Source organism: Saccopteryx bilineata, chromosome 10, assembly GCF_036850765.1.
Source record: "Saccopteryx bilineata isolate mSacBil1 chromosome 10, mSacBil1_pri_phased_curated, whole genome shotgun sequence".
NCBI classification, from domain to species: Eukaryota; Metazoa; Chordata; class Mammalia; order Chiroptera; family Emballonuridae; genus Saccopteryx; species Saccopteryx bilineata.
Genome location: NC_089499.1, coordinates 71,852,436 through 71,873,854, shown reverse-complemented (window position 1 = coordinate 71,873,854; position 21,419 = coordinate 71,852,436). Strand labels below are relative to the sequence as shown.

Genomic DNA, 21,419 nt, shown 5'->3' with positions numbered 1-21,419 from the left:
TCCCTTGGGTCAAAGCACCACCTTGCAACTGACAGAGAATTCCAAGATGCACGGATCAGAGGGTATGCCCACGTCCATGTGCACAGAGTTAAGTATTTCACAAGATGTGTTTGATATTCCTCCATAGCAAAGAGGTTAAGATTAAAATGTTTATCTTACCACAGAAATTGACCCAGTACTTCTGTCCCTTTAACCCTCTCAACCCCAGTTACTCCCCACCTTTAAAACCTTTATATGAAATAGTGCCATTTGCGGCAGGAAGACAAACGAAGGAACGTCTTGAGCCAATCAGGAGAGAACGCTGGACAGTTCACTACGCTTATTTTTCAAATCAGACTAACACAATGACAACTTACTTTCAAGACCATGTTTACTTTGCTGAAAGCCACATTCCAAACACGGGCTCATTTGCAGAAGGGAAACAGCTTACAGTCCAACCTTGTTTATGCTCCAAGTAGGTTTGACAGAAAAACCACATCAATTTGTTTTAAAATAATTTCCATTTGCTGGAAGCTGTTCCTGAAGGTTCTCCACCACGCGAATCTGCTCTTGATTCCTACCAGCTGTAGGGCAGGCAGCTCAGGCACCGCGGGCTGGCTCGGCTGGGCTTCAGCGGGCTGGGGCTGCAGCCGGGGTCTGCAAAGCCACTGCCACCTTCCCCTCCAGAACACATAATCAACTTCAGTTTAATATGAACACAGAAACATTTCCTTGCTCAGAGCCACAATCCGTGACATGCCCACACAAGGCACAGTTTTCTGTGCAATGACACCTGGGGGGAAGAGGCTCTTCCTACTCAGAAGCACATCACTTTTTGTGTTCGGGACACACGTTTCTGTTCAAGCCCAAAGTTCACAATTGAGGGCACTAAGATAGTTTATTTGCCTAACTGAGCATCCAAAAAAGAAATTAAAAAGGAAATGCAGATTAAAACAATTCAGTGCAACTGATGTACGGTTACAGAAAAAAAAGTAATGTTTGTGATGAAGTGGGAGAAATGGGCACAGTTCTAACATAAATTAGTGGCGTCTTAGGAGCAATGGTGCCAACCAAATCCAAAGCAATCTGGATTCAGTAATTCCTCCTAAAAAATATGAAATGTATAAAGAGGTATATATACGGACATTTACCACAGGTTAGGAAAAGACCTAAATGCCCAATATCAGGGAAAGTTTAATTATGAAGTAAACCATATTTTTAAAAAAACATATAAAGTTGAAGAGAAAAATTAATGCTATTGACTCATTTAAAAAAGAGCACACATTATGTTGTACACCTGAAACTAATATAATGTATAATGTAATATCAACTATGCCTCAATATTAAAATTTTCAAAGGAGGCCCTGGCCAGTTGGCTCAGTGGTAGAGCGTCGGCCTGGCGTGCAGAAGTCCCGGGTTCGATTCCCAGCCAGGGTACACAGGAGAAGCACCCATCTGCTTCTCCACCCCTCCCCCTCTCCTTCCTCTCTGTCTCTCTCTTCCCCTCCCGCAGCCGAGGCTCTACTGGAGCAAAGATGGCCCGGTCGCTGGGGATGGCTCCTTGGCCTCTGCTTCAGGCACTAGAGTGGCTCTGGTCGCAACAGAGCGACGCCCCGGAGGGGCAGAGCGTCGCCCCCTGTTGGGCGTGCTGGGTAGATCCCAGTTGGGCGCATGCGGGAGTCTGTCTGACTGCCTCTCCCCGTTTCCAGCTTCAGAAAAATACAGAAAAAAAAAATTAAAAAAAAATTTTTTTTCAAAGGAGAATTACACAGGAATAGCAACCCTCATTTTGTTTAAAAAATATTACCCCGAACAGAAGATTCAATGACAGACATTACTGGAAATTTATACAACAAAGTAATATTTGTCATTAAATACATAATGAGATCAATTATTCCTTTTTTTCTTGTAGTTTCCTCTTTATTCAATAACATGTCTATCAGAAAATTAAAAGTAATTAAAATAAAAACATGGTCACTAGGCAAACAGGTCAACAGCACAAAAGCCCTGTAACCGTCACGGTTTACTGGGCACCTAAGGGCCTTCCTACAGAACCACAGCCCAGGTCCGCGACACCATTAAAATAAACAGGAGGCAGAGCTCACTGGGCAGAACACAGCTTTCCCACTGCCTCTCATGAGCATCTCAAGGAAACTCCCCACACCTGAGATCCATGCCCAAATGGGCCAGATTTAGAAATCCAACTACCCAAAGTCTCCTGCCCTCGAAGCTTCTGTAATTCTAAATTGCTAACTTGGATTGAACTACTGAAGGCATGGTAACCTGCCCTTAGTGTTCTCACAGCTCGCTCTGGTCAAGGAGACCAGCCTTACCCTCTCTGCCAGCAAAGAGGGAGAAAAACAACTTGGGCCTGGCCACCTGTTTTGTCAAAGTAGAGGACTTAGCAATATAACAGAGCCAAGCAACCCAAACCAGCTGCCTGGACAGGGCTCAGCATAAACTGAGCAGAATAACCACAAGGGAAGGGTGTCTAGACAGTCTGTGTAAGAAGCAACTATCCCCTGCAGTGTCAACTCTGAAAAAGCAGACTCCGAACATCGGCTCCAGCAAAGAGCAGATGAGAGCCATGTCACAATTGGGAAATGCACTGTGGGCTCCCCTGCCAAAGCCAACACAGAAGAGAGCTGCCAGGCCAGCCCACCTCCCAAGGTCAGCCACCTGAGGTCCAGAAGGAAAGCGATGCCCAGGACCCCATGTGGGATGCAGGTCACATGCTTTAACTGAAAAGAAGTGACAGTTACAATACTTGGATAGAGGATTTAAAAGCCACCTTTCCACAACAGAGAGTCTTCACCAATTCTTAGTGTGGCATGTAAATTACCTACCTGTCTTCTTTCAGTTTTGTTCTATTTGCTGCTTCTTCCTGCCTTCCTTCCATTCTTCTAAGTTTCTCAACACTAGTATTTGGTGGCAGATGGAGGAAACTATCAAATAGATGAGGCATATTTAGGATATTTAGGAAATGTACAAACAGACAAGCCCCTAGGAGGCCTTAATTATCCTAAGTGTCTGGGAGAGGTATTTCTAAAGGACTCATAGGAACACATAGAACGAACACCCATAGCTGTTTCTCCTTCAATATCTGTACTGGGCAATGAATGTGCTCAGGCTTTGCACTGAAGTCTAGGAAAACAAAGGTGGATCAGAAACAAAGCCAGTCCCTGCCTTCAAGGATCTTATAGACCAGTGATTTTCAACCTTTGTTTCTCATGCACTCATAAACTAATTACTAAAGAAAAAGGGGCCCTGACCTCTTCCTTCCTTAGTAACTAATTTATTTGTGCCATGAGATGAAAATGGTTGTATTTAGTCAGAGGCACTGACCTTAGTAATTAGTGTGTGTTTGTGCCATGAAAAAAAAAGGTTGAAAATCACTGAAATATAGACTAACAGGGGCAAGAGACAATAACCAAATATCCCACGAAACTTCTGTATAAAGTACTGCAGGATCCTCAGGCAGGGATCTAACCTAGAACGAAGGCTGGCAATGGTTTCCATGGGAAGAGACTTTTAAGAGGGATGATAAGAGTTTACAAGACAAAGAGGGAAAAGCATTTCTTCAGGCAGAGGGAATAGGATGTAAGGAACATGTGACATGCATAGCGTTTTAACAGCCTAGAGAAAGTTCCACGTAGTGGCCAGGGCACATGAAGCCAGACAGGAAGGAACAGTGAATGGAGAGACAGATGGATAGCCAAAACTTGAGGTGGAGGGGGTCATATGTTCCAACTTGCGACTGTGCAAAGACCCCTGTGGCTAAGAAAGGGGCAAGAGAGATGTGAATAAGAAGCTCTCTATTCCCCCGAAGTTTGCACAACACACAGAAACAGTGTAGAAGAGAAGCCGAACATAATATACTACTCACAAAAACTAAAGAACATTTTATCGCTTCATATTCATTTTGAAATACCCCCTAATTTTTGTGAGCAGTGTATTTATTATACAAAATCATTGATGAATTCCACGGTTCTTCCTTCCATCTATGTCTTCACTGTGGTCCTTTTTTTAAATGAAAGGTAGGGAACAGTGGGTCCCAGCAAGAGCAATCTCCCAGGACACATATATCTCAGAGGGCCACATAACCCAAGCATGCCAAGGGTTTCAGGCAGAGTATAAACTCCATAGGCAGGCTAAACTGTTTATATGTTCTGGAGTTAAAAATACACCAGTCAGGTCGGCGTTAACACCAAGGCCTTATCACCAAGGCTGTTTGTAAGCTGGTTACACAAGGCCGGCCTAGGACTTGCCCGTCTTTTAAATGTGCCTCAATCTGCAATTTGTCTAAGGCTACATCAGCAAGATTATAATAAAGCCACCAAATATACAGGCATTTGAAAAAAACACTTTCCAAACCCAAGGATACTTTACTGTTTATAAATAGTTTACTTTTGTTGATCCCCGAGCATATAATATTCGCAGTTGCTCCAGAAACCAAAGAAACAAGGACTAGGAACACAAACCACAACCTAACAGAAACAATAAACAACAGATGGTGAGACATATGCTATCACCCCCTTCACCAAAGGGGCACACCAAAAATGGATTCTGACACACTAACCTGCCAATGAAGACGCACGCTCTTCGAAATCACATTTAAGGCACTGTCACAGAGCAGCTGCTCTGTATGCAGGTACGGAGAGTGGAAGGGCCAATCACAGCCTCAAGGAACTCAGAGACTTGAAGGAGGCACAAGACAAGCACAAGGAGGCAGAGAGAACTAGTCTCAGTCTTCTTTCAAAATACAATCACGCAGAGTCAGGTCTGAGTTCCAACTCTGGCAAGTGCTAGACCCTGTGCAAGTCAGGCCTCATGTAGAATATGGAAGTAATATATTTCATAGAGTTAAGGTGATAATAAAATTATAGTTAATGTACCTGGGTCCTGCTGCAAAAATGTACACTATTACTGCTATAGTTATAATAATAATAACTAACCTCAGGCTTTTGCTGTGTTTTAGGCCCTCTTCCAAAAATTATAAAGTATTTCAATTTTGTCCTCATAAAAAGTTTAGTGAGGTGAGCGCTACAATTATCCTTTTCACAGAAGAGGAAATTGAGTCAGAGGGAAGCTAAGAAAAATGCCCAAGGTGATCTGGGACTCTGGGCTCCAGAGCCACCACTCTTACCACTGTGCCAGCTAACAATATGGCAGCTTCATCTGCAAGGCCCACACTACCCTCTCTTACCACACCCACAGGAGGAAGTGGGAGCTTTGTAGAGAACAGGGACATGCCTTATTCCCCCCACCCACGCCTTAACACTGCATTATTTGGGTTAACACAGCTTGAATATATTTGAAGAGTTTAAGACAAATGGTAAAATGAATTCAGACTCTCAAGTCATATTTGCCTTAAATAATGATTCTGGTTATTTTATATTTATGAAAAATTGTTAAATATCATCTGTTTCAAAACAAAAGGGAGGGGGTCCCAATTAAAAAGTGTGACTGTCATATTGCTTTCCACATACAAACATGTCTATTTTAGGTATCACACTCTCAAGTGCAATTATTTGGCCAATTTTACCTCAATACTCATTTTTTAAAACTCTGACTAGAATTTTCCAACTACACTGTAACTTTAAGCTTTTGTGTTTCTACTACATTTAAAAAGAATGCCATTTCCCAATATATAACTCCCAGATGTAGAATTCACAGATGATTCATCTCACAGAACAAGTGTTCAGAGACATCAGCTCCAAATAGAGGGAAAACTTGGAATCCCCTTCTCGAAGTAAGAACTCGCCTAGATCAACTCTGCTCAGCAAAGTTTGTTTTCAATTATATTTCCAAATTCTTTTAACAATAACTGCATGGCGTCTGGCACCAACACATCCGATTCTTTGAAGTGGTTCTCAAGCAGAAAGTAGAAAATGAGAAAGGGAAAAGAAAGAGAGGACTATCTACAATTTTTGTTTTAGGTCAAATATCCTCTCCAAAAGTTCTCTCTGCCACAGAGTATCAGACAGCCCACAAGCTATGAACTGTCACTGAAGGTCGGCCCTGCAGGGGAACCAGGCATTGAAGAAAGCCCTCTGAACTCATCCCTGAACCATCCCTGGCTCTTCATGGGAACACAGATCCTCAGCACAAAGAAAATGCCCTTTTACTTCTGGTATCTAAGTTCTGGAACACTTTTGTAAAGTCCTCCACACAAGTCAATTAGGAGTCACACTTTAGAAGTAAACCTCAAAACCCTTTGGGAAGCAAGGAAAATGTGAATATCAGAGCTCAATAAACATATCATCAGCGAGGGATTCTTATGTACATGAAATTCAATCCGGCTGAATTCAAGTCTAAACAGAGAAAAAAGACTGGGATCTGTGAAAACTTACCTAACAGGATGGACTGAGATCCTGCAGGAGAGGACCAGATGAAAAATTAAATTCATCAGAATGAGAGCCAGTGAGTAACAACAGAAGGTCTGACAGTGATAAGAGGCTCAAAGGGTGGGAGGATCATCTGGCCTATTTCAATCTCAGAAAACACATGGGAAATGCCATCTTTAGGTCTTAAAAAGAGAATTAAAAAATAAACTCTAGTCCTTTGGACTATTTGCTTTAGTCCTAAATTAGTCCCTAATTCCTGTTAAACTTCCTGTCAAGAATTTCCAAACCACTAATTGTTCCTCCAATTTCACTGCATTTTAGCTGTATCTCCAAACAAGTTTCCAAAATTCCAAGAATTTGCTCCCAAGAAGAAATTCAATGGTTCCTCCTTATAAAAACAGGACAAAGAATGAGTGAAAGGAAGAGAAAAGCCCAAGAATTTCCACTGAAGGCATTAACAAAGTCCATGTGGAAGAAAGGTAGATATTCAAAATACAGAAAATAGAAGCTTCTAGACTTGGCAGGACAAAGTCTTTTAACAAGTCCAATTATGATAGGGATCATGATTTTCAAGAACAGAGTGTTTGAACAAGAAGAAACCACTGAAAACCCAGGCAGATGGACAGAAGTGGTATCAACCTGACCACCCCCCAAAAAAACCAAAACTAGAGAAACCAAGCCACTGGACTGCACACATTAAAGCTACTGAGTTTCCACCTTGAAAAGTACATACTGCAGATCTTCCCAGCAGAAAGGCTGAAAGCTACTCTGATGTTGAAGTATATGTTCCCTGCATACACTCAATGTCGAGCCAGCTGAGAAAGGACAGAGAGGTGTGTCGCTGCCCCTCCTCTGGTGATAACTAGCGAGTCTGTCACAGGTGACCATCTAGTCCTGTAAGGCAGTTTATCGGCAGCCCCTACATACCACTACGCACTGAAGACCTGCCTGACAGAGATGTTGCCCGCAGAGGCTCTAAGAAACAAGAGAAAGGTGACTCTTTGGGAAAATGTGCCCTTAATTTATTTGCTGTTTTTGACCTCAATTCTTAAAAGCGAAATTAAGGAATCTAAAAGTAGGTCTGCATCAGCTTCCACAGTTCCCCTTGAGTCACACGAAAAAAGGAGGCACCATCAAAGAAACACCATGGAGTATTTTCTCCCCTTCAGCAACACGTACGGGCCCACAAAAGGTTCCCTCACTGAATGTCCCCACGCACACCCTATTTTCCTGTGCTGCCCAGGGTTTCTGTCTGAGGAGTCCACTCAGAAGCACTGACCATACAAAAATTACTTTTAAGTACGTATCCTAGACACACAGATTTGCTAATTGTTACCATCCAATGAGTAGTAAATTTATTCCCTCTTTTGCTTCAATTAGGGTAAAATCATAAACCTGAAAATGAGTCTTAGAAATCAGACATCCTTTTACAGAAAAGAAACTGATTAGCCCAAGGTCATGTTGCCAGTTGGGGCAGAGCAGGGACAAAACCCCAAGGTCTCCTGACCCACCATGGGCTATTTTCCCATCCTACAACATCCCTGCCTTCATAGCTTTAAGAAATGATATATTTTCCTTTTTAGTCAGTAGTTTTATTCCTGTTTGCTCAAGAACCCCTTTAAGAAACTTCATGAAAATGTGAGCTCCTTTCTGCCCAGGAAGATGAACTGAGGAAGATTTCACATATAATCAAATTCTCTTGGCTCCCTTCCCCAAAAAGAATAGTGTTTTGCTACCCTTTATTTTAAGACAGTCTGGAATACAATATAATTTAATTATTTCTAAGGACTGTTTCAAGTGAACTTGTGAAAGAATCCAAAAATCTCCATAGAAGAGTTCCTTATTTTTCTCTTGGGCAAAGCACATCCCTCACTGAGGCTAAACCACCCGTGGCCAAGAGTCCTACATGGACACTAAATCTGAGAAAGCATTTGGAGGAATCTGGGATGAGGCAGACCTTAAAAGCTGCAAAGCATTTTGTTTGCTTTTTGGACCTCTTCTCCTCTGAACTCTAAAGGAAATCCTGCCCCAATGAAGCTGCAGCATCTGCATCCATCACTGTTACATCAACAACCAACTTCCTGGGAGCCACGAGCTCTTGGGGCTGTTTGTAACTTGTGCAAGCTCTGGGAACCTGTGTGCCAGAAACTCACACCAGCCCAGGTGGAGGGAGGAAATCACAGACCAAAAAAAATGTTTTTTAATTAAAAAAAAAAAAAACTAAAATGTAGCAAGATTCATGTTGCAGTACCAAGAGACAGCACTGCTGAAATCAAATGAAGAATGAAGTTCTTCCAGTTTGCAAAATAGAAATTAGATTCCTAATTGAAATTTCTCAATTCTAAGTCCCCACCCCATAATTTTTTTAAAACCCTTTGGCATGTGCTTCTACTTTTCTAAATATAGAATCCACTCTAAGATGGTATCTAATTAAATATCATATAAATTTAATTAAGCTTGATACGTCCACGAGTTTAACCTGACCATGCTAGACAGCTTTTAAAACCACTGAATAGCCGGACCAGGCGGTGGCACAGTGGATAGAGTGTTGGACTAGGATGCGGGGGACCCAGGTTCGAGACCCCGAGGAAACCAACTTGAGCGTGGGCTCATCTGGCTCGAGCAAAAAGCTCACCAGCTTGGACCCAAGGTCACTGGCTCGAGCAAGGGGTTACTCGGTCTGCTGAAGGCCCGCAGTCAAGGCACATACGAGAAAGCAATCAATGAACAACTAAGGTGTAGCAACAAAAAACTGATGATTGATGCTTCTCATCATCTTTCTCCGTTCTTGTCTGTCTGTCCCTCTCTCTGACTCTCTCTCTGTCCTTGTAAAAAAAATAAAAATAAACCACTGAACACTCTATAATCTTATGACATTAGATTTTCACAAATAGAATATGGACATCATTGTATAAACTAAGATCAAGTGAATGGTATCTGGATGACTACATTCTGATTCCTACATAAGCTGCAGCCATCAAGAAAGCTATTCTAAAAGGGGCTCCTGAAAAAAAAACAAGTAAGAGGCTTTGGAGAAATGAAACTATGGACTTTTACAAAACAGAACAAAATCATTCTGCAACTATTTGAAGAAAAGCATTTTCAAATCTGTGTGAGGTATAAGTCAAGCACAGAGGGTTCCAGGAACCTGATTCTTTGCTTTTCGAGGCTTTTCTTACAGGGTGTTTCTAACTCTATTTAAAGCAGCCTCAAGTAGCCACAGCTGGAAGGTCAGGACTTGCAAAGTAAACAACCATTAATTCAGACTCAGGACTTAACTACAACCAATGTCTTATCAGATAAGTAACAATATCTGAAAAATCAGTTGTTAGTTTTTTTTCTTAATTTTTCCATTGATTTGAGAGAGAGGCAAAGGGAATTGAGGAAGGGGAAGGAGAATGGGAAGGAGAGGGAGAGGGAGAGAGAAAAAGAGAGAGAGAGAGAGAGAAGCATCAACTTGCCTTTCCACTTAACTGTTCCATTCAGTTGTGCTCTCACTGATGGCATCGCCTATGTGCCCTGACCAGGGAACCTGTTACCTCAGATCACTGGGACGATATTTTATACACTGAACCACCCAGCTAAGACCTTGAAAATCAGTTTTTAAATAACCCACTCGTAATAATGTTTGTTCACAAATGGATTACAATCAACAACAGCATAGTAGAAACCTCCCAATTAACAGTTAGATGGGGAGAGAGTTAATCAAATTGCACATTTCTGGCAAAGGACTCTAGGACAAAAGACCTCTCTAAGCCCCTCCTATAGGGAAAACAGCTGTGTTAGGCTTGCTCCCTTGCATTGTGTTAGTGCATGAGCATGTGGCAGAGCCACCTGTGTACAGCCAACGGAAGTCCATGGGTGCTTTTCCTCAGGGCAGATTCCTGTGTATAGCCAACGGAGGTCTATGGGTGCTTCCTGCGTATAGCCAACGGAGGTCTATGGGTGCTTCCTGCGTATAGCCAACGGAGGTCCATGGGTGCTTCCTGCGTATAGCCAACGGAGGTCTATGGGTGCTTCCTGGGTATAGCCAACGGAGGTCTATGGGTGCTTCCTGCGTATAGCCAACGGAGGTCCATGGGTGCTTCCTGGGTATAGCCAACGGAGGTCCATGGGTGCTTCCTGCGTATAGCCAACGGAGGTCTATGGGTGCTTTTCTTCAGGGCAGATTCCTGTGTATAGCCAACGGAGGTCCATGGGTGCTTTTCCTCAGGGCAGATTCCTGCGTACAGCCAACGGAGGTCCATGGGTGCTTTTTTTCCTCAGGGCAGATTCCTGTGTACAGCCAACGGAGGTCCATGGGTGCTTTTCCTCAGGACAGATTCCTGCGTATAGCCAACGGAGGTCTATGGGTGCTTTTCCTCAGGGCAGATTCCTGCGTATAGCCAACGGAGGTCTATGGGTGCTTTTCCTCAGGGCAGATTCCTGCGTATAGCCAACGGAGGTCCATGGGTGCTTTTCCTCAGGGCAGATTGCCTGCCTGCCTGGCACTGCGAGGAGCCATTTCGCTGTTCATTGACTTGCTGCCGTGAAAAGCAGTTTCCCCTGCCTGTGTGCTTGTCTGCCATTGTGAGACTCTATTAAACAGAATAACCCAACCCTTTCTGGCTCCACAGTTCTTCTACCATCTGCCCAAATCCAGTGTGGACCTGCCTGGCCTCGGCCACCGGCATTACACCTCCCAAGAGGGGAAAAAAACTATGTATTCTGAAAACACAAATTAAGAGTGCACACTGTTCTCAATAAACATTCTGTAAATTTATAGCTTAGCAAGATTCTCTTTATAAAGAACATTTAAAAGCTGATTTTTTCAAAAGTTGTTCAAACTCACATTTCTTAAAACACACTTTAGTGAACTATATATGTGAATTATATCTCAATAAAGCTATTAGTTAAAAAAAATTTACAAATGAAGTGATAGTCTTGGACCTGCTTCCCAAAAACATGGAGAGGAGAAGGGTACTGGGGTGCAGAGCAAACAAAAAGAGCTGCAAGGTAAGGAGCAGGCTGATAATCGCTGAAGTTGGGGGATGGTCTATAGTTCATCACAGTATTCTGTCCAGTTGTATAGCTGTCCGTTATCCCCAGAGTAAAAGGTAAGAAAAACACCCTATACCAACAGAAGTGAGATAGTTTATTTAAAATACCTCACTGCTGCATATCCATTGTTTACTTAATTCAAAATTTTGTTTTAAATCACTTTTCATATTCTCTTCTCACAAGAAAGATTCCCTATCCCCATCCGCCAACTTCCCCATCAGCTGCAATTACCACTGCCCAGGAAGAGCCAGGCCAGCCAACTTCTTTTCACCCAGCACTAAATGCTCAGACTCGCGCTACAAAGGCTTCCACACAAAGAACACTGCAACTACAAGATTTGGAACTAAAGCCAGATTATCTGTCCCCCAGTTCAAAAGTGCTCAATCCTTCTCATTGTATCTAACAGGTTACCATCAAGCAAGTAACCCAGTGAGAGGGAATTTATCAGTGCAAGGTATGCTCTGACCAAGATAAGTGGCAAATTATTTGAACAGCAAATTATAGATTGGTGGAAGGAGCACAGGACAGGAAGCGAAGGTAGGGAAGACCCCTGATATATGCTACATATAGGAGTCTTAAAAGATGACGCTATCACCTGACCTGTGGTAGCATAAAGCGTTGGCCTGGAACGCTGAGGCTGCTGTTCAAAACCCCCAGCTTGCCAGGTCAAGGCACATACGAGAAGCGAGCTGATGCTTCCTGCTCCTCCCGGACTCTCTCTCTCTCTCTCTCTCTGAAATCAATAAATAAAATCTTAAAAAAAAAAAAAAAGATAACATTGTAAAAAAATGTTTAATCAGTGGTGGGGGCAGAGAACCCTATTATCTTCACCTTGTTTCTCTCTCTGTGTTTTTTTGTTTTGTTTTGTCTAGAGAGATAGAGGGAGAAAGGGGGACAGACAAGAAAGGGAGAGAGATGAGAAGCATCACCTTATTGCTGTGGCATTTTAGTTGTTCATTGATTACTTTATCATATGTGCCTGGGGGGGGGGCTCCAGCCAAGTCAGTGACCCCTTGCTCAAGCCAGCGACCCTTGAGCTCAAGCCAGTGACCATGAGGTCATGTCTATGATCCCACATTCAAGCTGGTGAGCCCGCAATCAAGCTGGACGGAGACATTTGGGGTTTCAAACCTGCGCCCTCGGGGTTTTAAACCTGCATCCTCAGCGCCCCAAGCCGATGCTCTATCCACTGCATCCCTGCCTGGTCAGGCCAATTTGTTTAACATCCAGCTAACTTGTGGGACAGACCCTCACTCATTTCATTCATTTCTAATGTGAGACCTTAGAAAAACAATACCTGCAGATCTTTTGAAAGATCAGTGACCTGTGCACAACAAAAATTTAAAGAATAATCAACGCAAAGTGCTTAAAAAGAGACAGGCCATGCTTTCTTTACTCCCTGAATGGCACCTTTTGCCAAAACAAACTGAACAGGCAGTGACTGGAACCTGTATCCTGGTTCATAAGGAAACCAAAGACGTATCAGACTTGCAGGGATGAACGGACTGGTTGTTCACACAACGGACTTGACTGGTTGTGCGAGATTAAACAATAAAGACGCAAACAGTCATAACCACTCCTGTGGGCAAGGCTGTGAGCTGTGGCCACTCACTGGGGAAGGGACACAGGTACAGGTGTAGAGGAGCTACCACACACTGCTCTTCAGGTGGCATCTTTGCCAGATTCCTCAGATGACTCTGTGTTTACTGCCCATGGTCCCCTACAGTTACTTTAGGATTGCAAGCAAACCAAAACAAATTATCTGAGTTCTCCAGCTCTCTGCATACAACCCTGCAGTCACCTCCCCTCACACCTCCTCCTCCCTCAAATATTCCAAAGAGGAGTAGGTAGTAGGTAGGAGCAGGGTTCAGCCGGCCCCTCAGTCTATAACCTAACCCATGTTTGGAGGAGCGCACCTGCATTTTTCCAAGCTGTTGACCGAGAGGAGTTACTTGCACCTCAGTCGGTCCGGCTCAGTTTCAATGAAACCCTGGGAAATAATAGGATAAAATTATTAGTTTAAGGGCCTCTCACTTTCCTGTCTCCTTCCCACACCCCACCTCCCCAAAAAATAATGCTAATAGACAGGAGTATTTATACAACTGGGCTACATTTATAAACCACCTTGGTAATTTTTTCTAATTTATAATTTGTTGCAACTGTTCACAGCTTCCCGCCTGTTTGAGCTTCCCAAGGGCACATGAAGTTTCCCTGTTTCTCTCTACACATATCACCAAAAACTTTATGAGAAAAGGCTGCTTGGGTGATGCCCTGCTGCCCAGCCCAATCCAACAGAAGCCGTCATATCATGAAATCAAACTTTACCCAGGAGAGCCGCTGTCACTGGGAAATCTGACTGGAGAGACTGGCCATGAGAGAACATGCAAAATTTGATCTAATGAGACCTTAACTTTCAAACTGTGTTCTGGAATCATCAGCAAGATGATTGACCCACCTTGTGGAACTGAACTAAGCACATGGGACCATCTAACTTGGTCCTCACAGCAGCTGTCAGATAGCTTATGATCCCTTGTAAGAATGAATGAGAGGTTCGTCCCAAATCACACACATGCGAAGGGTGTTAGAGCAAGGAATGGACCCTAGAAATAATTTTCAATCTCTTCATCACTATTCCTAGCGAAGGGTGTGTGCTCAGTGTGATCACCTGATAAGAATTTAACAGAAAAAAAGTGAAAAACGCTTCACCCTCACTATTCTCTTCCCCATCATGACGCTGGTACAGCAGGGCAGCAAAGGCCCTTAGAGAGGGCACTGAGAAGAACTGAAGGCCAGACACTGAGGGCTTGAGACCCAGCAAAACAGAGAACAGCTGTTTTAAAAACAGACTGGATTTGGCCCTGGCCGGTTGGCTCAGCGGTAGAGCGTCGGCCTAGCGTGCGGAGGACCCGGGTTCGATTCCCGGCCAGGGCACACAGGAGAAGCGCCCATTTGCTTCTCCCCCCCTCCTTCCTCTCTGTCTCTCTCTTCCCCTCCCGCAGCCAAGGCTCCATTGGAGCAAAGATGGCCCGGGCGCTGGGGATGGCTCTGTGGCCTCTGCCTCAGGTGCTAGAGTGGCTCTGGTCGCAACATGGCGACGCCCAGGATGGGCAGAGCATCGCCCCCTGGTGGGCAGAGCATCGCCCCATGGTGGGCGTGCCAGGTGGATCCCGGTCGGGCGCATGCGGGAGTCTGTCTGACTGTCTCTCCCTGTTTCCAGCTTCAGAAAAATGCAAAAAAAAAAAAAAAAAAAAAAAAAGATTTATAAAAACAGACTGGATTTGTAGCTTATGTTTCAGAAGACAATATATAAAAGTACATGAACCGAAAGCACATACAAAGTATTAAATTATATAAAACATAATAGTATATAAATATATAAACTGTAAAGCTTTTGGATAAGAAAAATACATAAACATATCCACTCAAGAATAACATATAGAATACAAGTTGGCAACTTCCAACTGGACCATCTACAAAACACAATGTTCATTTTTTTAATACAATCTTTACCCATGCATTTTGTTTAATGACAATAATGGATGTAGCAAGTTCTTCACTAGAAAATTTCTCAGCCCCAGTCACATAACTGGCAATTAACTGGTCAGTCTGAACAGCTATTCTAAACTCTGCAGTTATATAAAAAATAAGTGCAGGGCCAAGAGGGTAAACTATTATGAAAAATTTAACCTCTAGTCTTCATCCTACTTCTTTGCATGGAGAGATAAGAGATCTGAGCTTCTTATCAACTCCCACACTTGCCCTCAAAATAAAAGCAGGAGAAAAGTACATTACTGACACACAACATGGACTAAAGCCAGGGGTAGATGGAATGGACCCCACAGCCTCAATGTCATTCTTAAGTCATAAAAAACCTACTCACCGTCCCTAAATTTCCCACAGGCCAGGGAACATTGGGGATTTTCAGATATTTTTCCTCCTCTGCCTGGGAATGTTTCCTCCATCCCTACACCCTCCTGTCTCAAAACAAGGCCTTCAGCCTTTGAAACTACATCCATTGTAAACAGCTCTGAATATTAACACAGCCCAGAGTTCTATGGCTTTTAAAAGACCCCCAGGGTTTCAAATTGCAGTCTGAGGAAGGAGAAGGTCCCCAGTGAGTAAATGTCACCAAGCTCATTCAAAAAGAGTGCAAAGTTAGACTTGCCCATGAAACTTAAAAGTTGATAGGTTGAAACCTATGGGGTATGTCCCAAGAATCCTTTTGAGTTTTAAACATATGAAAAAAAAGAATAAGAAGACCTTGGACAACCAGCATTCTTCATTGCTTACAGTGACTTTCAATCAACGGATCCCTTTTCTAGGTTTCCCTGCTTGTGAATGTTACTTTTAAAATAACCATAGGCTATTTTAAACAAACCTCCTCTGCCTTCCAGCTAACAGAGCTGCAGGACTCTAGCAGGTGCACAAAACTGGGCCAGGTGCATTGCTAAGACACACAAAACGCTCCTGTTCCCTCGCATTCCTGTCCACACTGAGAGAGAGGGTATGAAAAGACTTTGCGCCAAGGAGACACCTCTGCAGAATGGGGGCGAGGCCCCTTCATTGTGAGCAGTGTCTGAGGGAGAGGAAGGTCAGCCAGAGGCCATCCCAATGTGCTCAGGGAAGGCTGCCTGGGGAACCCAGGCGAAGAAATGAACCCTGCGGGGAGGGAAAGCCTTCAGCCCAAAGAGCAGAGCGGGGACACCGACACAAGGATGGCCACCAGCTTTCTTTACACAGCACTGGTTCACGTTCATCTTTCTGAAGATGAAGAATCACTGCTGAAAATAAAAGTCCAAAGTTTGTGAAACTAACCGAAACAGAGGAGCCCTTCTTTTTTTTTTACAACAGTCCCTTGCAAAGGGGGGCAAGAGGGACAGCATGCCGACACAGCTCACTGGATAGGGTGTCTCTAAGCACCCCAAAATTAGATTTTATGGCCATAATTCCTATCAGGGGAACTTTCTCTCAAAGCAACCAATTCTACCAGAGGCTTTCCCTAACTCAGAAAGGTGTCGGAGAACTAGTCACAGTCAAGAACTCTGGCATGGAGAGGAAGCAGGACCATGCCTCTGACGCTTGTTGCCAGAGGCCTGAGCTCCAGCTAAAGCAAAACTCTGGAAGCCCTCGCACTTTTCAGATTTTCTCTCTGCCATTTCCCCATGTGTAAAAGGCTCACTATTCCAAACCACCCTTGGTCTATCCCGACAAGTAGGAATGTTCAGTGTCTCCTGAGTTCTTGTTAGGTGATATAAAGACATAAAACAGAAATGGGCAGAAGTTAAGACATCAGGACAATCCGGACAATAATCTACTTCTTAAACAAACAAACAAACAAAAAAACCCAAGAATCTAAGTTTCAGTTCCTGAACAATTTGGTCATCTACAGTTTAAATCTACTTTGCATAAACAGGATGGGAAGTACTTTCCAAACTTTAAATTCACAGCACTCTGTACACCTGGACCTGCCAGCACAGCTGTAAAATTTGAAAGACAAAGGCTTTCTTGCTTCACAACTACAATGGCAACTGCAGTTTCTGTTTATTTTCTAACGTTATCATAAGCACCACGTATGTGCCCAAACCAATGATTTAAGGCACTGGAAACACATAAGGACACTTAATAAAAAGAGGCCCAAACCAATACATTCTTTATGTGGCACAGGATAACCACATCTGGTGTCCTTTAGTGAATGTCTTTGCTTCTGAGTGCCCTATGGGCTTCCCTCAACACTAAGAACAAGAATCAGGGTTTGTGCTTCCTCCCCGGCCTCCCTTCCTTCCTATCACAATCCCACCAGGCCATCATCAGCTCCCAGAGCAGTTAAGCTAGCAAAACTTTGCTCAACACTATGACACAGATAAAAGCCTAAGGTACACTGTATTTAATACCTCTTCAACAGTTTCTGAAGCCATGCTCTCAAAAATAGTTTCAAAGAAAGCAAACATCTGAGTTCTAAGAAGATCAACTTGTAAGATTCTGGGAAGTTAGAATAAGGCTTGACATGCTTGGTGCTATTTATGTATGTGCTGGTTGGACTACGATGACCTCACCTATGTAATGGGATGGCAGACTCAGTTACAACTCAGCTACTACAACTAGAAGTTACTGTGCTGAATATGGAGTCCTCAGGCCCCAGGAATGAACACCACTTCACTCCTTCTATTTAAACTGCATCTAACTTTACTATTAAAAAGTTCTCCTTTCCTTATGCTAGGCCTATGAACAACTCTAAAATTAGATGCACTGTTTACAAAAGCAAAATAAATAAATAAATAAATAAATAAAGTTCTCTTTCTGTCTCAAACCCACAGCCTGAAATTGATTGAACTAGATGAAGTAAATCTTGTTCATTGGGTTATAGATTAGGTGAAAGCACTCCCTAGATGCAATATAGGCACACTTAGTATAAACTTGGTGAAACTACAACAAATTTTACTGTATTATATACGGAGACTTTCTCCCTCAATTTTTGCTGAATCATAGCCAGGAATATAAACCGTATAACCATATACATATACTAATGGAGACTAAGACTAATGATTTAAATGGGGAAATCTGAAGTCTAGAGAAAATGGGGGAAAAGCCCAAATGTTAATTTGATTTTTCTTTAATCAGAAATAAAAATAATTTCACAATTTTTCAAAGGATAACCATTTTTGTACTGAACACTGTGCAGCCAGAAGTTACATTCTTCACATCTTCACATCTAATCAGTTAACACCATAATCAGTATAATCAAGTCTACTGAAGCTCAAAGCATCATGTTTGGTATTTACTGATCATCAACTGTCTGAGTAAAAGAAAAGATTGCAATTTTAAAGGTATTTACACCAGGTGAAACATCACTCCTAGGCAACAGAAAGTTCATAAAACAACCAGTAGTTTTGCTCCAAAAATTAAAGGGCAAGGTAAATCGGATTAAATCTTTTGACCACAAGAAAAGTGCAAATAAGAGAACAACACCCTGTCGTCCTCTCTGGGAAGTCACCACTTCGGATTTAAGCACCTTCCCCACAATGCCACTGACACACGGCATTGGGAATTGCTCTTCCAACAGTGAACACTGAAGCAGTTATTCTGATTCTGCCCACACAACTTTGTTTTAAAAAAAATTTTTTAACTACCTTAAGAGTATGTAAAGAGGAAAAACCACAATACCCTAGACTGCTCAGACTAAAAGAAAAAAAAAATACTACCTAATGGCAATGCTGGGCTCTAACTCACAGTACTTGACTCAGCCGTTGCCTGCATTAAAACCCATATGTTCACTGGACAGAAACAGCAGAATATGGAAAGGAATACTCATCACAACTCAAGGGTTCAGCTTCAGAACACTGTAGTACTTGACTGTCCAACAATGTGTAGTGTGGTCCAAGTTAAAACTGGGCCCCACTTTCAGAGGTACAAGACCTCCACCTTAAAAAGGAATTAAATTCTCTTCTTTGCCATCACCCCCTCTGCCCCCACCAAACCACATTTTCTTAGATCAGGCCAAAGGTGTTGGTTAAAACTTGTGTCACCTGTTTACTCTTTTTAAACAGTGAATGTCATGACTGAGGTTACTACTGTGCCTCTTCTATGTTCTAAAAAAGATGTCCAATTACTCAACTAAAAAAAAGCAAGCTACTCAAGCTAGGCCTTCTCTGGAAGACACTTACAGTTCTGCAAAGATGCTAATTACTGATAACTGAACAGGATTTTGACTCATGAACCAGATTGTCTAAAAGTTTTAAAGAACTGTTTTACTCTACCATGTTTACAAAATTCTATTGTATTTTTTTTCCTCCCAAATAGCCAAAATCCTGACAATACAGAAAAGAGCTTTTGAGCGAAACAAACTCTGCTTAAATCAACCAAGTCCCTGGCTCCCTCTTCTGAAGTACTCGACTCTAAAACTAATTGGCACTATTTATGAAGGAGAAATGCTAGAGGGTGGGCCCCACTCCACCAGAGCATCAAGCCCAAGGGGGCCCGCAGGGGACAGACAGGACAGGTTTGGAACACAGTTTCCTAAAATGCCCACCAGGCAGAAAAGGACAAACTCCCACCATTCACAGATTTCCAGGAACTCTCAAAGTCCCCTTATTTGGGGGTCCTCCAGGGAAGGAGGACCTGGCAAGAGCCAAGTCAGGCCACCATGATCCTTGGGTTAGAAAAGGCAGCTTCACACATATTCTCACTAATAAATAATGTAAATGCAAGACTGGAGCCAAGAGTCACCTTCATTCACTACCCACTGGAAGACCAAGGAGCTCCGATACCAAAGAGTTGGGTTTCAGGAGAGGAAAAAAGGAAACAACATACCCACAGACCCCAGACAGACTTCCTCACACTCTCCCCTCCAGATGTTTCCCACTCTACACAAACACAGACACACACACACACACACACCTCACCTCCAGACTTGCATTCACATTCCTCACACTCTCCCCTCCAGATGTTTCCCACTCTACACAAACACAGACACACACACACACACACACACCTCACCTCCAGACTTGCATTCACATTCTCTCCAGACACCAGACACCCGCGCACTCACTCCCACAACGCCCTCACGACCCACGCTCACTCACCTCCAGACCCTCTCAACGCACCTTTCCTCCTGCAGACTTCTCACACCCGCCCTCTATCCTCCGGACCCCGGAGCACAATCCCACCACCACGATTCACGCTAACAGTTTTCCAGGCCACACAAGTTCAGACACACACAACTGAACCCGCACTGCTTTCCCGGAGAAGCACCCCCGCCGCCCCATCCCCAAGTGACAGAGCCCCTGGGCGCAGGGAGCGCGAGAGAGCGGCACTCACAGGCTCCGTGTCCAGGAGGGCAGGTCTCCGGGCAGCGCCGCCAGCCCGCGCCTGCCGCAGTCCAGCGAGTCCCCGGTGCAAGTGCAGACAGCGGCGCAAGGCGCCCGCGGGCCGGCCACGGCCGAAGCCCGCTCCGGCCGAAGCAGCAGCAGCAGCAGCAGCAGCAGCCACAGGAGGTGAAAGCAAGGCGAGCAGCGCGGGGCCCCCTGCGCTCCCCGGACCGGCCCCGCCATCTTGTCTGGAGTGCGCGGCGAAGTCCGGGCGCGGGTGCTGCAAGGTCCGGGACGACCGCGGCGCAAGTGAGTCCGTGGAGACTCCGCTCAGCACTAGGCTCTGCGTCGGAGCATGGCCGCTGGCACAAGTTCTCTCCGCAGCGGAGACTCCGGCGCTCAGCGGGCCCCCGGTGCCCGCGCCGCTCTGCAGCGCCCGGAGGCGGCCGCGAACCCCGCGCCCATTCGGGCCGATCCGCCTGTACTCGCTGCGAAGCCCACGGATCCAGGCAGGGGTGCTCGGCGGACGCTCCCCGTCCTTTCGCCGCGGTCCTGGCCGGGGCTGGGGCTCCCGCGCACGCCAAGTGTTGCTGCCGCTGCCAGGACAGCGCTAGCCTCGCCGCCGGAGCTCTCCGTCCGCGGGCATCTTCCTCCAGATTCCGCGAGCCCAGCAGCTGAACCCGGGCTGGACGGCACGACCACCCCTGCACTCCTCCAAGGGCCCCGTGCGCCTCGCTGTCCCGGAGCTCACTGCTGAGCGCGCGCGCAGTCCCAGACAAGGCACGGCTCCTCCGAGCGCCCCGCCGACCTCGACCTCGTAGTGGAACAATCGGCCGCTCACTGTTCGCGGTTCGCTTCCCCAACGCCCAGCCCCGGCCGGTCCTGAAGCCCCACCCCCGGCCGCTGGCCTTCACACACACCCAGGGCTCTGCACTCAGCGGCCTCCTGCGGCCCACGTTGGATGCTTTGCACCGCGCCCCGCCACGCCCCCTCCTGCTGCTCATTGGATTCCAGGGCCCTCAGCGTCCGGCCTGGACGACCATTGGAGCGCTCACCATGATCCCGCCCCCCCAGCTTTGCTAGCTACCCCGCCCCACTCTCTTTTCCCACCCAAGGTGTGAAGGGTTGAGGGGGGGGGGGTTGGGAGGGGAAAGGGGGAGGAGTCCCCGGCTCTAAAAGGGGACGCACTGACAGTTGGTGGAGAAGGGGAATGCGGATTGGGGAGAGGAGGAGTCAAGATTTGCCTTGT

General features: G+C 44.9%; 1 protein-coding gene across 1 annotated transcript in view; it reads right to left on the bottom strand.

Annotated features, from left to right (window-relative positions):
• The window catches only part of LRIG1 (leucine rich repeats and immunoglobulin like domains 1), a 117,335-nt gene extending 96,249 nt beyond the window's left edge, over window positions 1-21,086 (bottom strand). Inside the window, exon 1 of the mRNA XM_066245897.1 lies at window positions 20,181-21,086. Within this exon, the coding sequence (XP_066101994.1) occupies window positions 20,181-20,413 (233 nt within the window). The 5' untranslated portion in view covers window positions 20,414-21,086. The remainder of the gene's footprint in view (window positions 1-20,180) is intronic.
• Between the last annotated feature and the right edge of the window lie 333 nt (window positions 21,087-21,419).